The sequence below is a fragment of the Molossus molossus genome, unplaced genomic scaffold (genome assembly GCF_014108415.1).
Source record: "Molossus molossus isolate mMolMol1 unplaced genomic scaffold, mMolMol1.p scaffold_m16_p_22, whole genome shotgun sequence".
Taxonomy (NCBI): Eukaryota; Metazoa; Chordata; class Mammalia; order Chiroptera; family Molossidae; genus Molossus; species Molossus molossus.
In genome coordinates this window covers 33,309,686-33,334,201 of record NW_023425358.1, presented here as the reverse complement: position 1 = coordinate 33,334,201, position 24,516 = coordinate 33,309,686, and the positions used below count along the sequence as shown (strand labels likewise).

The following is a 24,516-nucleotide window of genomic DNA, read 5'->3' as shown; positions in this document are numbered from 1 at the left end:
AAATCACTCCTAAAATCCCCGAGAAGCTAAGTCCAAACATATATAGACATATAGGGAGCTGTTGGGGAGAAGCAAGCACTGCTTTGGGATCAGGCACCCTAACTCCAACAGTCTAACAGGCAAGGTTGCCAAGGGTCACCAGACTAAATAACTCTGGGTAAGTCCCATGTCAATGTTATGCAGAAGGTTAGGCACACAAAGCAATTCTGTAATGCTTGAGGTTGTAGGGCCAAGAGCCACCAATACTCCAACCCAACTGGTCATCTCCCCAGCTGCACATGTATCTTAAAAGAGGGAAGGGCAGGGCAAAGAGCCAGTGCTGGGGTCACCTGCGCATCCAGTGCCAACGCCACAGTGGGCACAAGGCCCAGATCAGAACCAAAAAAGAAAGCACATTCGTTTACACACTGGGAAATGTCTAACTTATAAGAGTCTGTACACATTAAACATATTAACATGAAAAACTGTGGCAACATGTTCTGAGTATTTTTCCCCTCTTAAAAAGTTTATTTTTAAAAAATTTAAGTACAGTTAATATACAGTATATTTCTCTGGGTGTTTTAAGAAGAATCAGTGACTGTTTTCTGGGAGATAGGAAAAATAATGTACTAACTGCTTTCACAGTTTCATGAGTCTATAAAAGTAGTCAGTGTCTTTCTTCTAAGTCACTGGCTTATTAAAAGGCCCTTCTTCATCATCATGCTCCCTTTCAGATCCCCTCAAATTGTCTAGGCACTGACTTGATGTAAAAAATCTGACATATATTTTGAATCTTTCTTCTTGTAAAAATCTTACACTTATTTTTCAAATCTATTTTTAAAGAATTAAAACAGCCACATGCAGTGAGTGGCTGATTACATAGCACTATTCCATCACCACAGAAATTCCAACTGGACAAGTGATGTCTCGAGACATTCATGCTCCCTTATTTTCAACTCATAAACATTAAATACACCCTGCCTCCAAGCTTCTTAAATGTTTCATTTTCAGCAACACCAAATCTGGGGAAAAGCAATTTCTGAATCCTAAATTCTATTTATGAGGTTTCATAGAGTACAGAATCTCAAGAGTTCCTGCTTTTTTAAACTTTTATTTGTTCAAGAAATTTCTGTACTAAAATATTTTATATTTCACTTTTAATTCTTAGACTCAAAGTATTAAGAAAATTAAAAGTAACAATAAATAAAAAACTCTAGCATGACCACCACAAAGAAACTGTGCTCATGAAGTTTCATAATTGTTATTCATTAGAAAAATGTTAAAATCTTGAAATTTGAAAATTAAAAATGAAATACACACACACACACACACACACACACACACGTTTTTTTAATCCTCACCCAAGGACATTTTTGCATTCATCTTCAGACAGAGCAGGAGGGAGAGGAGGGGTAAGACAGAGAAACATTGTTGTGAAAGAGACACATCAACTGGTCGCTACCCACACAACCTCAACCAGGGCCGGGGACAAACTGCAACAAAGGTATGTGCCCTTGGCGGGAAATGAACCTGGGACTCTCTGGTCCACAGGCTAATGCTCCAACTGCTGAGCCAAACCAGCAGGGCAAAGATAAAATAAATATATTTGGCTAGGCACTTGTAAAAGGCATCTCTGTGACATTTTACCGATATCTGAAGCCTACGAAATAGAGCAATCTAACCTACAGCTCATTCACATTCACAGTCCTACACTTCAAGTGATCAAGTGGAGTGCTTTGTTTAAAAAGCCCATCCTTCCCCTACCCTAACCACCAATAAACTGCAATGTATTATAAGAAAATCAAGTAGATGTAATTTATAGTTCATAAGCTGCAAATAAAATTTAAAGAAGTTTCATTAGAAATATTTTCCTTTGTTCATCTTCTTGCTTAAAAGATATAAAGCAAGCCCTGGCCGGTTTGGCTCAGCGGTTAGAGCATCGGCCTGCGGTCCGGAGAGATCCGGGTTTGGTTCCCGCTAAGGGCATGTACCTCGGTTGCAGTTTGTCCCCGGCCCTGGTTGGTCGTGCAGGTGGCAGCCACTCGATGTGTCCCTTCACATCGATGTTTCTCTCTCTCTCTCTCTCTTCCTCTCTCTCCCTCCCACTCTATCTGTGCAAAAAAATGAAAAAAAAAAAAGATATAAAGCAAATACCTTATCCAGAAACTGCCTTTTCCTCCTCAAACACAAAAACTGAGTGGCTGGCTAATAAATTCAATACAAATAAAAAATATATAGTCTGGTTCCTTGAAAGGCCAGAAGAACGAGACAAAAAAAGATGGGACAGAAGAAAAATTCAAAGGCTGAGGGGGCATTGATTAGGTGGCCCAGATGTTCTATCTCTAAAATCAATAAAAAAGTAAATAAACATAGCGCCTTGGGTAAGGATTAAAAGTTTTAAAAAGGCAGAGGGGGAAAAAGTTAGAAGAAAAGAGACAAGAGAAAGGAAACAAATATAGAATAAACTAGGACGCCTGGCTGGTGTGGCTCAGTGATTGAGCGTCGACCCTGCACCAAAAGGTCGCCGGCTCGATTTCTGGTCAGGGCACGTGCCCAGGTTGTGGGCCAGATCCCCGGTGTGGGTTGTGCAGGAGGCGACCAATCGATGTTCTCTTTCATCAGAATTTCCATCTCTCTCTCCCTCTCCCTTCCTCCCTCTCTAAAATTAATAAAAAAGAAAAAAAATGAGGAAAAAATTTAACAGAATCAGAGAAAAGAAGTGGAAAGCAAAGGCCAGAAGTTCTGAGCTCTGCTAAGTGTATCATTTAACTGCTTTTATTGCACATGTTCATTAATTTAGCTAAAGATTTCAGACAGATTAACAATAAAATGAATTTTCTTCAACAGTGCGATTCAGCCAAGCACTTCTATTTATAAAACTATAAATATGAAACCTGAATGAGGTCAAGCAAACCAAAAAAGTATCACTCTTCTGGGCCAGACCTGGTCCAGAAGTTTCCTACTTGCTGTGTTCTTTGATATGAACATTCAAAACTCTAAGTACATGATTTCTCAAATCCTCCTAACACTAACCACATTCCAAAACTAGTTTCGTAAGCATGATCTCACTGAAGCCAATCCCGCCCATAAGGCTGTGTTTCACCTGCAAGCAGGTTTCCCCTCTGGCCTGGGATGCACAAGCTGTGTGAGAGACCACCAGTGCTGCAAAACTTTAAAAATGAAACAAAGCAAAACAAAATCTTCCAACTTTTAAATCTGATGTTAAATTAAGGTAAAAGGAAGTGAAGAAAAGTTGAAAAGTCTTTGAAAGGGGAGTAAAAGGCAACTAGTCCAAACTATGACAAAATAGCTTAGAAAGGGGAGAGGGAAGTTTGAAGCAGCAAGTTAAATGACAAATAGCAGCCCCACTATTAGTTGTCTTTTAAAAAGTACTGATATTCCTCTGTAAGGGAAGCTGTGCTAAGGCAGTTAATGCTCGGGTGTGATGACAAAGAACCTTTGGGTTACTTACCAGAAAACCGACTCCAAAACTAACAGTAAGATGGTGAGGGTAACTAAATTTGAGACCTCGAATTGAGTGCATACTACAATTAATTACTGACACTGTCTTTTACATACTACATCATATACATAGTTTCCCTTTAATAGTATATATACAGCAAGACTCCTTTTTAAAGAGCATCTATTAAAGGATTAAATTTGTTAACATTTCCTAGCACCACATAAGTAATTTTTATACACTTATTTTTGGATACCAAGTCATGGCACAATTAATGAAAAACTGAAGTCAAAATGTTTTCTAAATGCTTTTTAAAATACGACCTTTAGTGGATTCAGACATTGAGTCATTATAAAATAATTCAAAATTTAGTTTCTAAAATAAAAATTAATCCTTAATATCCCCTAGAATGAAGTATTTCACATAAAGTAACACATTACTGGCATCAATTTTTAAAGAATTTCTCCAAATTAGTACCATTCCTGTTCAAATACCAAAAGTCCATGACTAGCTTTATTTTAAAATTGCCCTACAAAGGGAGAAAACACACCTTACAAGTTCATTTCCAAAAGAAAGCTCTGCCCAGACTTTCGCGGTCAGGAGCCCCCATTTCCCCTTTCACTGGAGGTGGGCGGGGCCAGTGTCGCCAGACAATCTCTGGTAGGTCCTGCTTTCCTGCCCAAGCTCAAGACACCCCGAGGTGTCAGCCACTTAAATATTTTAAACCTTCAGTCAAGCAAAGACTAAAAAGACAGAAATGTTTCTCACCTCGTTTTTCAACCCTACTCAATTCAAAATCCTTGTAAGAATAAATTTCTTACCAGAATACTAAAAAATCCGTTTAGAAGGTTTGTTGTATACTAAATTTGTGTCTTGGTTCAGAAAGAAACTATTCAGAAAGTTTCTCACACAAGAAAAATATTAGGCATTTCCAAAACAGTCACATGTTTGCTTGGTATACAAAAATTAATTTCTGAAACAACTCAATTTTTTAACCCCAGCTTTCTTAAGCTGGGTTATATTTCCCTTTTTTAAAACTCTGATTTATTTATAGATACAAATATTTTTAATAATTTTGTCTGGCACAAGGAAAATATTGCTCAACAAGTCTACTCCCTTAACATATATTCTTTAAAAAGTGTTTTACTGATCAATTAAAATTAGTATAAAAAACCCAACTCACTGGCAAAGTAGAAAGAAGGGCTTGTCTCCTTGTTGTATGGTAATTTGGGACATGCTGAATTTGGGAAATAGAAAGGTAAATTAGCCTTTTAAGGTCTGCATTTTCCTAATTTTCTGGAAAGGTTGACATAGTCATTTCTTTTTGTAAATTCATGCAAAATTCATTCTTATTTTACAAGAGATGACAAGCACTTTAAACATTGCTACAAAATTAAATAAGATAGGGCTGAACAAAAATATACTTTTCTTCTGTACTGAGGTGTCAAGTTCTGCAGGCTGACTTGCTTAAATAAAAGGAATAAATTATCTAATAAACAGACCAACATGGCATTCCACTGAACAATCTGAACATAAAAATTGTACCAAAATAAAATAATATTTACCCAAGTTTAATTCAAAAGACAGACAATTCTGCAAACCACTATTAATGAAATGATATTACTCTGTAAGATGTTTATTAGGCATCTGGTAGTGGATCCAAAAATTTTATAAACATAACAGTAATATTAAACATGGGTATGATATCATTTCTTATTATAAAGGTGTGTGTGTTTAAATACAATTGAAAGAATATGCACCAAAATGTTAACAGGTGTTGTCAGATGGAGGGATAATAGGCGTATTTCAAAGCTTTTTGCCTACAGTATTTTCTTTCTTTATCTTTTTCCCCAATATTTTAAAATTTATTTTTGTTACAGATGTTTCTCCTTTCCCCCCACTAGACACCCCCCCCATCTACTGTATTTTCTAATTTATCTGCATTAAACTAACAAATCAAAGAAGGATTCTGGATCTAACTCTTCCTGATGGCTTTATGTAGAGAAAGTTTCATTATTACTATTTTTGAAAAAGAAAACATCACTGCCATAAAACAAAGCATGAATTAGAAAACTAGATATTAAAGAAACAAAAAGTAACTTCTTAGGAGGGAGGGGGCAGAGGCAATGATAAAACTTAGATTAAGATCAAAGAGATAAAGTTTGTGATCAAATCCTTTCTAAAATAGCTAGGAAGAGAACAAGGTCAACAATTACTCAGAATGTATATATCTCTCCTAATTATTTAACTGTCCAATAATCTGTTAGCATATTTATATTAAATATACCAAAAATTTAAAAACAATAATCAGGCTCTCATTTTGCAGTCACTAGCAGTACTTTCTATTCTCAAAGCCTTTGCTATGACGTACCCATTAACAAAGGGCAAAAAGGTGACATAATTGTCACTAACATCTTGGTGCATATTCTTTTATTTACATAAAAAGTTTTCAAAATCTAGATAGGATATAGCTTAAAAATAATCGTAACACATACTAAAAATATTTGGTTCCTTTAGGAATACAAAATATAAATTGTTCAAAGGAGATGAGTATACAATGAGCATTTCTATGCAACAGTTTGTTCTTGTTTTAAAATAACACACTTAAAATTTTTCTGTATTTGGCATAATTAGGATTTAGAAAATATAAAATAACTGAAATAAATTACTGAAGAATTAGTGAACTTGCTTTAGCACAATAAACTATGGTTTATGACAACAGAGAACAAAATAATTCCCTAGTGTTCTTTTTAAGGTATGAAGTATCCAAGAGAACCTCAATTAACGAGCAACAATCATACCAAGTCCATAGCCTTGCCCCTAGCCAGCCCTCATTAACAGGCACCAATGAAATACAACTTGTGTAAACTGCAGGAGAGCAGTTAAGATTTGGCTGAGCAACTTTCTCCGGGTATTTACTGGCTCTGACGACTAGTACATTAAGTCTAGTGTTTTGTTTTGTTTGCAGTATTTCCTATTTACCCGTACTTGAATGAACTTCAGGGTCCAAGGCCAAGTGTTTTTCAAATGAAAATGTTCTGGGAAGGTAGTTATAAAAACCACTAGTGCCGCAAATAACAGTATTTACTGTACAGACTGTTTCAAACCAACGAACATCCATCCAAAAGTCAAAGCCAGATGTTGGCATTGAGGAGAAAAATCCTGCTCAACATCACAGTATTACTACAAAGTCTCAAAATCATGGGGGCACAAACAGCTATTCTCTAAAAGCAACGAAAATTTTAGCTCAAAAGTTTCAGATCTTATTCCAAGAGGAATATGCCAGAAAAATGGAAGGAAAGAAATGTTTTTTCCACTTGTTAAATCATGATGTATTCACCAGAAATATAAAACACTCATAATGAACTTTTCACCTAAGCCTTTAGCAAACTGGAAAATTGTTGAAAAGTACACAAATTGCATAAAAACCAGTGTGAGAAATCAATGGTGCCTTTTCATACATACTTAGTCCTGATTAAGGTAACTAAAGACAAGCAAAGGACAGGAGATCATAACCAAAACCGTAAGTCATATCAGTATGTCAGTATATTTTTCAATTAAATTATGGATGGCTTCTTGAAAGAAATGTAGCAATTACATCATTTTTGTTTAAAGGGCATAATCCACAATAGATAGTTTTAAGTGATAATGAAAAAAGTATAATCGAACTTCAGCACTTTATTAAGAAAACACCTTGAACCCGGTAACGTCAGGAGCCTGTGTGGCAGGAGCCATCTGCAGGAAGAAGGCCTAAGCGCTGGGCTACAGGGACCAGGATGCTGCTGCCGCCGCCGGAGTCCCATTCCTATTAACCTATAACTGTTATAAACTGTTGCCTAAAGTTAAAACATGAAAATCTTTACAGTCTTAGTCATTGAAAATGTTGAAAGAGGTTGAAAAAAATGAAATGTCCTTGCATGTAATTATAATTTCGTTCTCATAGTGTTCTTTTCTATTGTATGAAGAAACAAACTTCTCGCACTCAAAAAAACTGAAATGCCACAACCTCAGAAAAGTTCAAAACAAAACCTACATCTTAATAAAATTGGTACTAAACGTGCATTTAAAAAACATAAATATGGGAAAACCCATTAATTCTGTATTACACAATTAAGATATAAGTGGAAATCTTATTTTAAATTCTCAATATTGAAAACCATATTGTTTTAGAACTTTAGACAGCTGCTAAATTGACCTGTACTAAGTTTTCTGGCTATAAACTAAGACAGTACTTTTTACTTATTATTAATTATTCTTATATATATTTAATTTTATATAGAATACTTCTTACTTTCATTTTACCATTGTTTATATTGATATTTAAAGTGTAAATGTCTAAAGCAGATCTAATATTACACAATTTCAACCACTTAAAATACAGCATAATGCAGAAACACAACAGCATTATAACAAACAGCAATAAAAATATGTAATGCCAGTGACCCCTGGGCAAGAGGTGAAGAGTACTGGCGAGGGCGTTCGTCATGGTAAAACCTCCTTGCGTGCCTTCTACAGGGCAAACAAATAACACTGATGAAGAGGAGCAGAAAGATATCGTTCTCCACAAAAGATGCTTTCTATTACACACATCATTATATTTAGTTCAAGGAGAGACATCTGGACAGAGGAATTTCAGGAACAGAAGTAGAAATAATTGGCCAAGGCTTAAAGCAGGTAAGAGGTAGAAATGGGTCGGTCCATCTTTTCTTTAGATTCTTTACCCTCAATGTCATTAAAAGGCCAACTTATTCTTAAACAGAGCTTTAAAACAAATTGAGAATAGTCACATAGTGAAAAAGACAAAGTGCTTCCTACCATACATCGCGTGCGTCTGCTCATGAGCCCCGTACTGAGCTGCTGAAGAAGATACTAAGCCAGGCTGGGCGTGTGCTGCTGGTGCCATCATTCTAGCATTGCCCTGTATTACAGGACTATAGACATGGGGGTGCTGTGTTCAAAGAAAAAAAATTAAGAGAAAACATTCAAAAATCAAATAGATTCACTCAAGCAGACTTTAGTTAGATGCCTTAACCCCTCAGTGTCCAGATTTCCAAAACAACTCTAAAAAATCTAAAACCTTTCTTGGCTATTTCTTTTGAAATAATGAAGTGATGCCCAGCTGGTGTGGCTCAGTGGTTGAGCATTGACCCCTGCACCAAGAGGTCGCTGGTTCGATTCCTGGTCAGGGCACACGTGCAGGTTGTGGGCCCAGCCAGTGAGGGGCATGCAGGAAGTAGCCAATCGATGTTCTCTCTCATCGATGTTTCTGTCTCTCCCTTCCTCTCTCTAAAATCAATAAAAAAAAAAATTGTGATCAATAACTTTCTAAAATATATTTAAAAGTCCCCAACACCCCCCATCCTTAGCTACCAACCATAGCACAACAAAAAGAACAAGATATAAAGGAAAACCCCTCTATCGTGTTAAGTTAAAATTCAAGTTATTTAAATGAAACGAAAATGATGAGTTAGGTCCTGTCAGCCTTACCTGAGACTGATAATGTGGCACATGCTGAACTAGAGGTTGATTTGGAAACTGCTGAGGACTATAGGCAACATACTGTGTGGAATAAGCTGGTGGGGTGGCCACAATTGGTGGGCCTGCTGCTGAGGCTGGGTGCATCATAGTGCTCTGATGATGCTGGTCTTGCCGCTGTTGGGGCATATTTGGTACTGCAGAAAAAGATAACTTAGTATAAGAAAACAGCCTCTCCATGGCACAAAATACAGGACACGGTCCACGAGGCTCTGCAGGATGGGAGCCTCCTGCTTGCCTCTCCAATGCCATGTATCCACTCCCAACACACTTCAGCCACCCGTCTTCCCGTCACACATGCTACTCCTCAGACTCAAACACCGATTCCCCAACTCCCAGGTTATTCTGATGTGTCTTTCAGGTGTCAGCTTAAAAGCAACTTAGAGAGACCCTCTATGATGAACCCCAAACTTGATCAAACTATGAAACATTTCCTTCATACTACTTCTCAGATAACATCAAATTATGCCACTTGCTAGAGAAGGGCATTGGATTTATTCGAAGATAAACAAAAACGTGAAAATAGACCTAACACTAATCTTAATTTCCTACCAGTGAATTCTCCAACAACTTCGTGCTTTTTCTCAAACACAGAATCACACACTATCATGTAGCAGGTTTCCCAAATAATAGCTCGTTTTAAATATTTTCTCTTTATTGATTTTAGAGAGAGAGGAAGAGGGAAAAAGAGAGAGATAGAAACATCGATTGGCTGCCTCCTGCATGCCCCCCACTGGAGATCAGGCCCACAACCTGGGCATGTGCCCTGACCAGGAATCAAACCAGTGACCTCTTGGTGCATGGGTCGATGCTCAGCCACTGAGCCACACCAGCTGGGCAATAATAGCTCTTTTTTAAAATTACTTTATGCCCTGGCCAGTTTGGCTCAGCGGTAAGCGTGTTGGCCTGCGGACCAGAGAGTCCCGGGTTTGGTTCCCACTAAGGGCATGTACCTCGGTTGCAGTTTGTCCCTAGCCTCGGTTGGGGCCATGTGGGTGGCAACCACTCGATGTGTCTCACATCGATGTTTCTCTCTCTTCCTCCCACTCTATCTAAAGATAAATGCAAAAATGTCCTCAGGTGAGAATAAAAAAAATAAAAATTACTTTTTGTCTTTTATTATTCCACACAGATATCTGCCTATGGTCCTCCCCCTGTTGAAACTCCAATTAAGATTTTTGCTCAGCCCAGCTGGTGTGTCTCAATGGTTGAGCATCATCCTGTGCACCAAGAGATCACTGGTTGGGTACCCAGTCAGGGCACATACTCAGGTTTCAGGCGCGATCCCCAGTAGGGGGCATGCACAAGGCAGCTGATCAATGTCTCTCCCATCAATGTTTCTCTCTCTCTCTTCCTTTCCCTTCCTCTCTCTAAAAATCAATAAAAAAAAAATATATATATATATATATATATATATATATATATATATATATATATATATATAAAGCCCTGGCTGGTTTGGTTTAGCAGTTAGAGCGTCAGCCTGTAGACTAAAGAGTCTGGGGTTCGATTCCAATCAAAATCATGTACCTCAGTTGTGGTTTAGTCCCCCGCCTTGGTTGGAGTTGTACAGGAGGCAGCCAATTGATATTTTTCTCACTCTCTCTCCCCCTCCCTCCCACTGTTGGAATAATAAATGGAAAAATATCCTCGGGTGAGGATTAAAAAAGCAAAATTATTTTTTGGTTAAATGTCATTTTCTCTATAATGTCTTTCCCAGTTCCCCCTAAAAGAGCTAGCTATAAGCTCTGTGCGCCTTTTCCCTCACATATCTATTAAAGCACTGACTGTTTTCTGTGATGGGTTTATGGTGCAATGTTAAACAAGCCACTTGAGAGAAGGAAACATGAACCACTGCTTATATAACAGGTATGAGGCACAAAAAGGTATAACTCAGTATGTTCATAAAACCATCCTATTTATATAAGTAGCAGCTAATTTAGAGACAGAATTTGGTTTTTATTTCAAATATTTGAAATTTTTTGCCAAAAATAAAAATGTATTAATGGTTGCTGAAATTTAGAAGAATTAGTTATATACTGTCTTATCTATTAAAAAAAGCAAATTTGAAAACAGAAGAAACCAATACAGTAATATTTTTCTGAATTTAATCTTTGAGATTCCCCATATCAAAAAAAAAGCATTTTTCAAAAGTAATCCTCACCAGAGGATATGTTCATTGATTTCGGGGGCGGGGGGATTAATTTCAGAGAGAGGGGAAGGGGGTGGGGGTGACAGAGATCATTGATCAGCTGCCTCCAGTACGCGACCTGACTGGGAATCAAGCCCACAGACTTTTGGTGTACAGGGTGATGATGCTCCAATCTACTGAGCAATCTGGTCAGGGCGTAAGAAATCAGCTTTTAGTATAGAAAAGCCACCCCAAAATCAATGATCACTTTTATCTTTTTTTATTTTTGGTGGTACGTGCCCCTAGCAGAAATCGAACCTGGGACTCTCTGGTCTGCAGGCTGACGCTCAATTGCTGAGCCAAACTGGCCAGGGCTCACTTTTATCAATGAAAGTTTTCTAATTAATCTCACTGAATTTAACCTATTCACTATCACTATTTCTTTGGATACATATTATGACCCTCACATATTAAAACAAATTCAAGCCCTGGCCGGTTTGGCTCAGCGGTTAGAGTGTCGGCCTGCGGTCCAGAGACCTGGGTTCGGTTACCACTAAGGGCACGTACCTCGGTTGCAGTTTGTCCCCAGCCCTGGTTGGGCCCTGTGGGAGGCAGCCACTCCATGTGTCCCTTTCATGTCGATGTTTCGCTCTCTCACTCTCTCTCTCTCTCTCTTCCTCTCTCTCCTTCCCACTCTATATGAACAAAAACTGGAAAAATGTCCTCGGGTGAGGATAAAAAATAAAAAAATAAAACAAATTCGAATAGCTAGTCAAGTCAATTACCTTTTTAAAAAATAAAAATTCTAGTTACAAAAACATTTGAATACAATCTTAAAAGATAAAAAGTTCAACAATACAAAATTCCCCTTCCAATCATCTGCATATTCTCTTTCAATAGCAACCACTGTATTAAGCTTCCAGATCATTTCTGTGTGTCTGAATACGTACATATACAGAGAGATACTTGGTTTTATGCTGGTGTGAATCTACCTTAATCTTAACTTAAATAACAGTTTAAATGGACCACAGTTTAGTTATTTCCTTGTGTCAATGGTTTTCAATTGGGAATAATTTTGCCCTTCCAAGGACAATTTGTCAATGCCTGAAGGCATTTTACCTGGTCACAATTGGGAAAGGAGAGGTTACTACTACCGTCTAATGGGTAAGAGGCCAGGGATGCTAATAAATATCCTTCAGGGCATAGGGACCCCCCCCCCCACTCCAACACAAAGACATGGAATATTTGCCTCAAAATGTCTACAATTCCAAGACTAAGAAATTCCTGGACTCTGGCATATTTTCAGACACAATTCAATTTCTCTAACAGGTTTCAAAAAAGATAATACTGCATTATGTACCAAGAATACAGAGGTGGTTTTGTGTAAAGGCCCTACTATCATGCAGAAAATATAAGCCTGATACAATCCATGGCTTCATTTCAGAAGCAAGTCCTTGACTTTGCTTGTTATTTGACAGAGTACAGTAGCAGAATACAAAACGAACATAAAAACAGCAATTGCATCTTTAAATTTCTTTTTCTTTATTGATTTTAGAGAGAGAGAGAGAGAGAGAGAGGGAGAGAGAGAGAGACAGAAACATCGATGAGAGAGAACATCGATTGGCTGCCTCCTGCATGACCACACTGGGGATCAGGCCTACAACCTGGGCATGTGCCCTGACCAGGAATCAAACTGGTGACCTTTTGATGCATGGGTCAATGCTCGACCACTGAACCACATCAGCTGGGCAGCAATTGCCTTTATATAGAGCACTTCATAAACAACTATTTAGAAGATGGAATGTAAAAGATGACCCTGGTTTACACCAACAATAAAAAAAGAAAATACTTAAGCCATAAATTGAAAAAAAACACACAAACCTTCTGAGAAACTTCAAAACATTACGAATGAGCCCTGGCCCATTTGGCTCAGCAGTTAGAGCATCAGCCCTCGGACCAAAGAGTCATGGGCTCAATTCCGGTCAAAGACATTTACCTTGGCTGTGGTCCGGTCCCAGTCCTGGTCAGGGTCCTGTGGGATGCAACCAGTCGGTGTGTGTCTCTCACCTCTCACCTTTCTCTTTCCCTCCCTCCCTCCCATTCTATCTGAAGATACAGAAACAAATTCAAATAACAGAAAAAGCCAATTTGTCCTTGGATAGAAAGACTCAATATAAAGACAGCAATTCTCCCCTAAGGTAATTTATAAAAATTTAATGTCATTCTAATAAAAATGCCAACTGTCAAATCGCTATGTTGAACTGCCTTGAAATGATTAGCATTTTATTTTAGTTTTGGTTGCCTTTCTTGCACAAAATATACTTCATGACACCAAAATAGTTTGACAAGATACAGTTTTTCTTCACAGAAATATTCTAGCTAATACATGAAGGATGACACAGGCTGTCACCATGTTGCAATTCCATGAAATAATTACTCTAAGGCTAGATAGTGATTGTCAATGGCTGCTAAAACTAACAGGAGAGCTGGTAGGAAAAGTTTGGTCAAGTTACTCCTACCATCACAAAAAAGAGATGACAAGACATTACGTGACTCCTAATAAAAATACACACATTATCTATGAAACAGCCCACACCACATTAAGTTTTAAAAAATACAACCTAATCTTATCAAGCCTGTCTCATCTAACATCAGTTTATAAGGATTACAGGGGACAGAGGACCACTTTAAACACCACCACAGAGAGGCAATCCACAAAATTCAGATGGTGGAAAAGAATACAGGACAAAATAAGCTGGATTTAAATAAGATGTGAAGGGAAAACGCTAAGGAGAAAACAATAAATTAAGAGACTTATTAAGAGAGCTATTATCAATCAAATGAAAAGCATGGACTCTGGATTATGGCTCAACAAGTCAACTATTAAAAAAATATATGACAATAAGGAAAATTTGTACTCTGAATCTTTGAAGAGCAAGGAATAATTGTTGGTATTTTCAGGTGTAAATAATGGTTCTCTTAACTATGATTTCAAAAAAGAGTACAACTCTTTAAGACACACACCGAAATACAGCAGTGCTCCCCCACCCCCTGCCGTCCACAGGGGATATACCATGACTAAGTATATAAGTGGGATGCCAGGAATGCAAAGCTGGTTTAATATTTATAAAATCAATATAATTCTTCCAAATAACATCACATCAGAAAAATGATATGACCATCATAATAGATGCTGAAAAGTATGACATAATCATTCATTCAAAAAAATGAAGTGCTAATAAAAGTTCTAACAAGAACAAAATCTTGGCCCTGGCCGGTTTGGCTCAGCGGTTAGAGTGTCGGCCTGCGGTCCAGAGAGACCCAGGTTCGGTTCCCGCTAAGGGCACGTACATCAGTTGCAGTTTGTCCCCGGCCCTTGTTGGTCGTGCGGGTGGCAGCCACTTGATGTGTCCCTTTCACGTCGATGTTTCTCTCTCTCTCTCTCTCTCCCCCTCCCTCCCTCCCACTCTATCTGAACAAAAAATGAAGAAAAAAAAAAAAAAAAAATGTCCGTGGGTGAGGATAAAAAAAAAAAAGAACAAAACCTTGAAAACATGTTAAATATCCAGAATAGGCATATCTATGGAGGAAGCAAGGAGATGAACGTGTCTAGCCTATGAGTACAGAGATATGGGGCAGTAAGTGCTAAAATGTACAGTTTCTTTCGGGAGTGACGAAAATATTCTAAAGTTGACTGTGGTGATGATTAGACAATTATGAATATACTAAAAACAGTATACATCAAACGAATGAATTAAATTTTTTTTTTCCTTTTTAAAACATATTTGTATTGCCCTGGTCGGTTTGGCTCAGTGGTTAGAGAGCCTGCAGTCCAGAGAGACCCAGGTTCGGTTCCCGCTGAGGGCATGTACCTCGGTTGCAGTTTGTCCCTGGCCCTGATTGGGTCATGTGGGTGGCACTTGATGTGTCCCTTTCACGTCGATGTTTCTCTCTCCCCCCCCCCCCCTCTATCTGAACAAAATATTGAAAAATGTCCTCAGGTGAGGATGAAAAAAAAAACCAAAAAACACATATTTGTATTGATTCCTAGAGAAAGGGAATAAAAAACTAATCAGCTACCTCCTGCACGCCCCTCACCAGCAGCAAGGAACCCCTCAACCCCCAACCCAAGCACAGGACGATGCCCAACCAACTGAGCCACACTGGCCAGGGCCAAAGGAATTAATTTTATGGTATGTGAAATATATCTAAAGCAAGCTGTTTTAAAAAAAAAAGTACATTTGCAAAAAATAATATATAAATTTGAAAAAAATAAACACTGTAGTGATAAACAGAAAATAATTCTACATGATCACTGTGATGATAAAAGGGATGGAAGTGATAAGAGAAAAGTACAAATGAGACTGAGGTGGAATCAAGACTTCTCTGAATGAATCTTTTATGTAATTTCCACTTTGAAAGTATATAAATATTTTGCATATAAAAATGAAATTAAAATAATAAAAAAGTTTTTCCTACAAATTAAAACTCAGTCAGATTAAGTTACAAATCAAACAGGTGACATAAATTAGTAAGACTAAAAGACTATTTTGGAAGTAAAATAGGCATTAACTCCTCACTGTGAAAACTGGCACTTAAAAGAATTCTTAGTGAAATAAATATTAAGGAAAAAATAATACTCCAAAGAAATCCTAAATTTTGTTCTGTAGTCTAACAATTAGACAACAAACATTTAGAAACTATTTTATACACATTATAGGAAAATGTAAATAAGCCAGCCTCTAAAAGGGTGCCCAATGATCCCCCCCTTCCTGGTAGTCACACCCTGTGTAGTCCCTCCCACATGGTACCCAGTTGGTTCTGTGATCTATAGCATATGGCAGAAGTGATATGTTATTTTCAAGTTAGGCTGTAAAACACACTGCAGCTTCCACTTAGGTCAGTCTCTCTCTCAATACTCATTTTGGGAGAAGCCAGCTGTCATGTTATGACCAGTACTACTATCCTGCCAACAGGTCTGAAATCTGGATCTTATCTGAAACTTCGTAAGAGACTCTGAGGCAGGACCACCCAGCTAAGCCACTCCTGGATTACTAACCCTCAGAAATTGTGTGAAATAATATATTTGTTGTTTTAGACAGCCAGACTTTGCAGTAATTTATTAAAAGACAGATAATAAAGTTACTATTTTTACCAGTTTTTGGTGTAAGAGAATAGGAGATGCAAGCAAAATGTTACAGTAAAAATTTTGCAAAGTTGCCCAGGCCAGTATGGTTCAGAATTTAGATCACTGGCCCGCTGACTGAAGGGGGTTACAGGTTCGATTCTAGTCAAGGGTATGTACCTGGGTTGCAGGTTCGATCCCTGGCCCTGGTCAGGGTGATACAGGAGGCAACCAATTAATGTGTCTCTTTCACACGAATGTTTCTCTCTCTCTCTCTCCCCTATTCCCTCTCCCTCCCTCCTACTCTATCAAAAAAAAAAAAGAAAAAAAAAAAAAAGAGGAAAAATATTCTCAGGTGAGGATTAACAACAAAAAAAATCTTGCAAAGTTAACTTGAATTAGACACATCAATAAGGGTTTCTGAATTTTTGAAAAGAAAAAAAAGTGGTATTTTCCAGGTTTGTCTACTGAAAAGGCTCAAAGCAATAAGCATATCCAATGATCAGGAAATGGTTTCTAGATACTATTTCCCAGCAAAACGAATCAAGATTTCTTGAAGAAATTCAGGTCTGGGGTTAGAAAAAGAATAGCCTGAGACCTTTTATATGTACCAGAAAATAAGGAAGCCATCAGAAAGTGAGAAAGCTATCAGAAACAAATGCGTTTGTTTAAAAGGACACGTGAACCAACATGAAGGAACTGCCATTTATCAAAGGACAACTGGAAGCAGTAAAAAGGATAATGAACTGACTAAAACACAATGAATATACAAAAGTAAATGAAAATCTATGCATTCACAATTTAAAAAAAATAAGAATAAAAGGGGAAGGGGAGCGAGAGCTCCATCCATCCTTTAAAAAACAAAAACAAAAGAAACCCCAAAAAACATTTCCACTGGACACTACGGAAAGTAATAAGGGCATCAACTCATCACTGAAAATTGGTAAAATCTAAGCATTTACCTTAACTTTTCTGCACAAACTCTTTAGGATACCAAATAGCTCTTGTTGAAAAGACTAGTCCCTTACAAAATGATTCTAGCTAATAAATGGAGAAGAAATGTAAGAATACACTGTTTTCAAACTCCTAATTATAGTGGTTTTTCAAAGTAGAGTAGTCCCAGATCAGCAGCATAACCTGGAAACTGGTTTTAAAAACTCAACTAGAAATGTAAATTTTCAGGCTATGCCCCAAACCAACTAAACTAGAAACTCTGGGAATGGGGCCGAGCCATCTGTGTTTTGAACACACTCTCCAAGTGACTAATGTATGCTAATATATGAGAATCACATCCCTAGTTTTAAAAATATGTTAAATACCAGTCATCAATATATCAAATGAAAAATTAATAGAAAACTTGCCCTGGCCAGTTTGGCTCAGCGGTTAGAGAGCGTTGGCCTTCGGTCTGAAGAGACCCGCGCTCAGTTCCCACTAAGGACATGTACCTCGGTTGCAGTTTGTCCCTGGCCCTGGTTGGGTCGTGTAGGTGGCAACCATTTGATGTGTCCCTTTCACGTCGATGTTTCTCTCTGTCTCTCTCTCCCTCCCTCTCTATCTGAACAAAATATAAAAAAAAATGTCCTCGGGTGAGGATAAAAACAAGAAAACTTTATAAACTTTATAATTGGAGAAGGGAGAATCAAGCTATTACCAAGTAACCTTTAATCAATCTGGCTACCTAAAAAAAACTTCCATACTTTAAAAAGCTAGACACTAAGTGTGAATAAAATAGTATGATGCCTGGTCTTTGTTTTATTATTAAAAAAAAATTTTTTTTTTCTTTATTGATTTGAGAGAGAGAGGGAAAGAAAAAGAGAGAAAGATAGAAACACTGATGAAAGAGAACATCAATTGGCCGCCTCCTGTATGCCCCCCCTCACCAGGGATCTGGCCCACAACCTGGGCATGTGCCCTGACTGGGAATCAAACCAGCAAACCAGCAACCTTTTGGTGCATGGGTTGATGCTCAACCACTGAGCCACACCAGCTGGGCTGGGCTTTGTTTTAAATACTTACGCAAAGAAACAAAACACAACTCAAGTAAATATGACAATATCTTGATAATCAAATCTAAATAATGGAGAAAGCCACTATCTAATCATTTCCTGTATCCTTTGCATAGCACATACTTACAGCTGATGCTCTTTGTAGTGTGAGTGTACCCATTCTATCTTATTAGAAATACTGCTATGAAACTATCTGAGGCACCCTTAGTTTATATAATTTCCCTTCTGTTAAAATGGCAGTGCTCCTGAATTAAAAGTACACCTCTCACATCAGAAAGCTATATTAGAGTGCTTTGCTTTCACTTCAATAACCCTTTATATTTTTAACATTACCATTTCATTGTTTTAAGTAATTATTTTAATAATAGCTACCCCAGCCCTGGCTAGTTTGGCTCAGCAGTTAAGCATGAGTCCGAGGACCAATGGTTCACAGGTTTGATCCCTGGCCCATCCGGGTCATGCAGGAGGCAACCAATTGATGTCTCTCTCTCTCTCTCACATCGATGTCTCTTTCTCCCCCACACCTTCCACTCTATCTGAAAATCAATGGAAAAATATCCTCAGGTGAGGATTAACAACAACAACAAAATAGGCACACCAGATGGCAATACATGAACATCTTAATATTAACTTCATTCAAAATGGCACTGAAGCCCAGGAAGTGTGGCTCAGTGGATTGAGTTGTCATCCCATGGACTGAGACATCGGTCAGGGCACATGCCCGGTTGCAGGCTCAATTCCCAGTAGGGGGCGTGCAGGAGGCGGCCGACTGATGTTTCTCTCCCATATATATGTATCTCTCTCTCTAAAAAAAAAAAAAAAAAAAAATCAATGAAAACATATTTTTAAAGGCATTACAAAATACTTTTCTTCCCCAAATTTTTCAGGCTTTCAACATAAGTTACTTATAACTAGGTAACTTCAACAGGATCCAGTGTTTTGAGGCAAAGGTAAAGGCTATCATAAGTGTAAAAACAAACAAAAACCTTTAAAAGTTTAAATTATCAACATCCACAAAAGTACAATTACTTCAAATACCAAGGAAAGCTTACTGATGTAAGACATGACATTTTTATGTCATGAGAGAAAGTACTGGGCACTGAGAAATGTCTCTTTTATACAAATCATTCAATTTCTCTTGTTTCTCAGTAAAAGTAGAGTTCTCAATTACTTGGATGACAATAAAAGAAGCCATCTAGGTGTTTTTCAAAATTAAAAGATGTTTTCTTCTGCGAAGGCTCTTTAATCATACAAGTGTATAATATTAGATCATACAAGTATATAATACTAGATCATACAACTAAGCTATGAACATTTTAATTTTTTTATTGAATTTATTGGGATGTTTGGTTAATTAAACTATATAGGTTTCAGGTATACAATTCTGTAATATATCATCTCTATATTGTATTTTGTGTGTTCACCACCACATATCAAGTCTCCATCCATCACCATTTACTCTCCCTTTACACTCTTCTACTCCCCCACCCCCACCCCCGCGTTCCCTCTGGTAATCACCCTACTAGTGTCTATGAGATAAAACAATCATTGTAAAGATGAGCAAACAGCTCTCTAGTAGGATTTTGAGGGTTTCTAAAATGACCCGCTAGTATGAAATAAGAATGTCAGAATCTTGATAAATTAATTTAGCAAACCCTCTTTTCAAATTTAACATTGAAAATTTCAAAAGGCAGTTATTCTTTTGAAAAAGATACTGAATAATCACAACTGATGAGTTATTCTCTTCCTGTTTTGTTCATAAAAAAAGCATCTGAATACCTTTGTTGGTCCTCAGAGGTCAAAGCTGAACCACAAGTATTTCTTCATTACAAACTGAGTCACTTTATTCATGCAGCATGCAGACCACAAGCAAACCAGGCAGGGTTATTCTCACCTTTACCTGCTCTATATGTCTTGGCTTGATTCACTGGCATGGGCGTCATAGGTATAGGGTATAAAGGCTTGAGGGATTAAAAAAAAAAAAAAAAAGATTAGGCCCTTAAAAACACATTTTACCACTCTTCCAGTTGTATACTGCTAGAGAGCTAGCTCTGAGGTTTCCTGATTTTCTTATGAGTCATTAAAAAAAAAAAAATTATACCCATATCTAGAAGGACAGATCCCAAATTATTGTAAATCTAAAGCATCTTTCTCACCAGAAACATCCTCAGATTTAGGCCCTTACATTAACAGCACACCACACCATTGCATGTCTCCCCTGTTCAAATACTTGTCATCCCTCCTGTCACTGCACGCCTATAGAGCACTTGGTGTCGGATGCAAATAACCAAGGAGAGTAAATGAACATCAAATTCTGTGACTTACTTGCACGCCTGGGCTCACTGGGACTGGATACATCATATTTGGTGCAAAACAAACAGGTTGAGTATAAACTGGAGTTGGCTGCTGATGACCCACCATAGATGGGCTAGGTTGTGCTTGAGGACGAGGTGAAGTTGGGGTGGTAGAAGGCTTTGGCTACAAAAACAAAAATCAACTCTCTTAAGGTGACAAGCTAACTACTACTGCAACTTGAAGACTGATTTTTCCCATCTTTCTAAGTTTTACTCGTTTTTAATTAGTCCCTTTTAATGAAAAAACTTATAGTAAATAAACCACACATTTTAAATAAAAGAAAAAACACTGGCAGAAAATTAAAGAAAAATTTCTCCAATTATTCAATAATACTATTAAAAACAGTAGTGATGCCCTGGCCGGTTTGGTTCAGCGGTTAGAGTGTCGCTGGTGGACCAGAGTTACAGGTTTGATTCCGGTCAAGGGCACGTCCCTGGGCTGCAGTTCGTCCCCAGCCCGGTTGGGGTTGTGCAGTCGGCAGCCAGTCAATGTATCTGTCTCTCTCTCTCTCCCCCTCCCTCCGGCCCTCCCACTCTATCTAAAGATAAATTTAAAAAATATATCCTCAGGTGATATTTTAAAATAGTTAAAGAATAAATGTATTTTCAGTATATCTATGAACCTGACAGACCAACTAGCCAACCATTCAAATACAGAGTCAAAGAGCCTGACAGATTTGCCCCACGTAGCATCTACCTGATGACAAAACAAGTATCTTTCCTCTGGCTCAAACATATTTATTAATGACCAATAAAAAAGGGTACTTAAAAAGTTGTTTCAGCCCTGGCCAGTTTGGCTCAGCGGTTAGAGCGTCGGCCTGCGGTCCGGAGAGACCCGGGTTCAGTTCCCGCTAAGGGCACGTACCTCGGTTGCAGTTTGTCCCCGGCCCTGGTTGGTCGTGCGGGTGGCAGCCACTCGATGGGTCCCTTTCACGTCGGTGTTTCTCTCTCTCTCTCTCCCTTCCTCTCTCTCCCTCCCACTCTATCTGTACAAAAAATGGAAAAATATCCTCGGGTGAGGATAAAAAAAAAAAAAAGTTGTTTCAGCATACTATAACTGAATTTAGATGTCAGGTATGAGAAAAAAAATACTACTAATACTAAAAAATTAATTTTTTAAAAGGCTAGATTACTTCAAAGAAGAAATACATTTACCTGAGAAAAAGAACGAGGGTTGAACTCCTTTGCATTGGGATTCAATGTTGATTTCCTCACTTGCCTAAACCAGAAAAATATAAAGGCAGTGAAATCTGCATGGAACTTATGTGTCTCTAAAGTCTTTTCTACCTAACAGTTTTTTAAAAAAAATGCTAAACATGTATAACATTTAAACAATTCTCACTAGAAGATCATTAATCCACTTCAGTAAAACACACACACAGCCCTGGTCAGGTGGCTCAGTTGGTTGGAGTGTCATCCCACACACCAAAAGGCTGTGTGTTTGATTCCCTGTCAGGGCACATACCTAGGTTTCGGATTTAATCCCAGGTCGGGGTGTGTGCGTGAGGCAACCAATCGATCTCTCTCTCTCACATCAATGTTTCTGTCTCTCTCTCTCTCCCTTCCTCTCTCTCTAAAAATCAGTGGAAACATATCCTTAGCTGAGGATTAAAATAAAATTTAAAAAATTCAAAAATAACACACACATTTACCACTCTTCAACCTGGTAAAGATGGGCCAAAAAAGGACAAAATTGTTTTTTAGTATAACATATAATGTTTCTCTCAAAAGCAATCAACAAATACTTTAACTAAAAAGACAGTAGTAGTACTTTATCAAATATCCTGAAACGTAATCCTTAATATGAACACCAACTCCCTAGCGTGCACTATTTTTTAATGTGACAAAGTGTTCCCTACATGATATACACCTTGGGAAAAAGTATAACTAATAAAATTTTTTTTGCTTCAAATCAATGATGAACACTCCTCAACTTACCAACGAGCTGCACTCCAAAGGTTCAGCTTTGTAACCAGGTTGTATGGAATCCAGAACAAACAAATCAGTGGTGCTTAACTTAGGTTCTGAGGCTAGCCCACAGAAGTCCATTGAATTGCTAATACAGGGGTGGGCAAAAGTAGGTTTACAGTTGTGTTCGCAAAAACAGTTTATTCTTTATTATTTATTATTTGTCTTCTTTTTAAAATAATTATTTTGTAATCTTATTTATGATTTTTCTTTTAGGTAATGATGGCTGGTAATTTAACCTACTTTTGCCCACCCCTGTATATTGGATGCGCCAAATTAAGTCTACCTTAACAAATGTAACTATTAACTAAAACAATGTTTCTGAGGGACCATGTAGGGGCACCAGATACTTCTCTCTCTCGCTCTCTCCCCCTCTCTCGGGCACTCAACAGTGGTAGGTTCTTACTTCTAGCCGCACAGCCAGGAGGTGGATACCGACTAACATCCAGGGGATAAAGGTCCCAAAAGCCATTAAGTTCTCAACTCCTTGCACATTTACAGAAAAAGCCTTTCCTAATTTATTCCTAGGTTTGTTTTTTGTTTTTTTGCTGTCAGATGCAAAAATGGGGAAGGAGATAAGAAGAGTCCTGGATACACTGATCTAATTTACTTAAGATGTCATTTGTTTACACAAGTTGTTTATAATCTGAGAGCTACTTATGAAACAGTCCAAAAGTACAGATAAATTCTTCAGTTTGAAAGACCTGAACATCTTAAGAAAAAGTTTAGTAAGTAACAGGACATGCTAAATAAATGCCAAGTTTACTCACTCAGCTGCGTCTTTTTTCTCCTCTTTATCATCTTTCTCTTGTTTACATCCTGGACTGGACGTCTGAACCCCTTGGGATGTGACCTCAGGGCCCCTCTTGTGCTCCGCGTTCCCGAGGACTGACGGGGAGATGCTGGGGCTGTCCGGCTTGCTGCTGCCACTGGTGCAATTGCTGCTGCTATTTTCAATGAAAGAATCCTTAGCATTCGGTTCAATTTTGTCTTTGATCAAATCTCTTGATTTTTCTCCCTCTCTATTTTTGTTTAGCAGTTGATCCATAGATTCAGAAGAACTTGGCTGTAACTAAATAAAGAAAATAATTATACTTAAGTATTTTAAGTAACTCTAATAATCAATTTTCTCCATGAGCACAAACTAATATTATTTGTAAGCATGAAATACATTGAATAAGGCTTTTTCATACTTTAAGATTAATGTCATTAGCCTGCCTGGTGTGGCTTAGTGGACCAAGCATCATCCCATGGACTGAGAGGTCCTGGATTGAGTCCCATTCAGGGCACATGCCCAGGTTGCAGGCATGATCCCCAGTAGGAGGTGTGCAGGAGGTAGATCAATGTTTCTCTCTCACATTGATGTTTCCATCTCTCTCTCCCTCTCTCTCTCTAAACTATCAATTAAAAATATATATATATATTTAAAAAATAGGCCCTGGCTGGTTTTGCTCAGCAGTTAGAGTATCAGCCTGTAGACCAGACAGTCTTGGGTTTGGTTTCCACTAAGGGCACGTACCTCCATTGTGGCTCGTCCCCAGCCCCGGTTGGGGTCATGTGGGTGGCAACCAGTTAATGCCCCATTCCCCTCCCCAGCTCTATCTGAAGATAAATGCAAAAAAAAAGTCCTCGGGTGAAGATAAAAAAGAAAAAAACAGCCTTGGTCAGTTTAGCTCAGCGGTTAGAGCATCAGCCCATGGACCAGAGTCGCAGGTTCGATTTAGTCAAGGGCACATGCCTCGGTTGCGATTCGATCCCTGGCCCTGGCTGGGATCGTGTGAGGCAACCAGTGATGTGTTTCTCTCATATCAATGTTTCTCTCTCTCTCCCACTCTATCTGAAAATCAATGGAAAAATATCCTCCATTGAGGATTAAAATAAATAAAAAAAATTAAAAAAAAAAAATAGTAATGTCTTTATTATAAGGCAGTAACAAAATATCTATACAACACAACTAT

General features: G+C 38.1%; 1 protein-coding gene across 11 annotated transcripts in view; it reads right to left on the bottom strand.

Moving 5' to 3' along the window:
* Nucleotides 1-24,516, bottom strand: part of ATXN2 (ataxin 2) — a 72,941-nt gene that overhangs the window by 6,324 nt on the left and 42,101 nt on the right. For 6 of the 11 annotated variants that reach the window (XM_036277149.1, XM_036277147.1, XM_036277151.1 and 3 more), the window contains 7 exons: nucleotides 23,329-23,630; nucleotides 21,746-21,809; nucleotides 20,562-20,714; nucleotides 20,131-20,197; nucleotides 8,927-9,111; nucleotides 8,255-8,387; nucleotides 4,623-4,676 (listed from right to left, as the gene is read on the bottom strand). In XM_036277149.1, the coding sequence (XP_036133042.1) occupies nucleotides 4,623-4,676; nucleotides 8,255-8,387; nucleotides 8,927-9,111; nucleotides 20,131-20,197; nucleotides 20,562-20,714; nucleotides 21,746-21,809; nucleotides 23,329-23,630 (958 nt within the window). The remainder of the gene's footprint in view (nucleotides 1-4,622; nucleotides 4,677-8,254; nucleotides 8,388-8,926; nucleotides 9,112-20,130; nucleotides 20,198-20,561; nucleotides 20,715-21,745; nucleotides 21,810-23,328; nucleotides 23,631-24,516) is intronic. The other 5 variants (XM_036277152.1, XM_036277143.1, XM_036277145.1 and 2 more) reach the window with 3 other exon arrangements.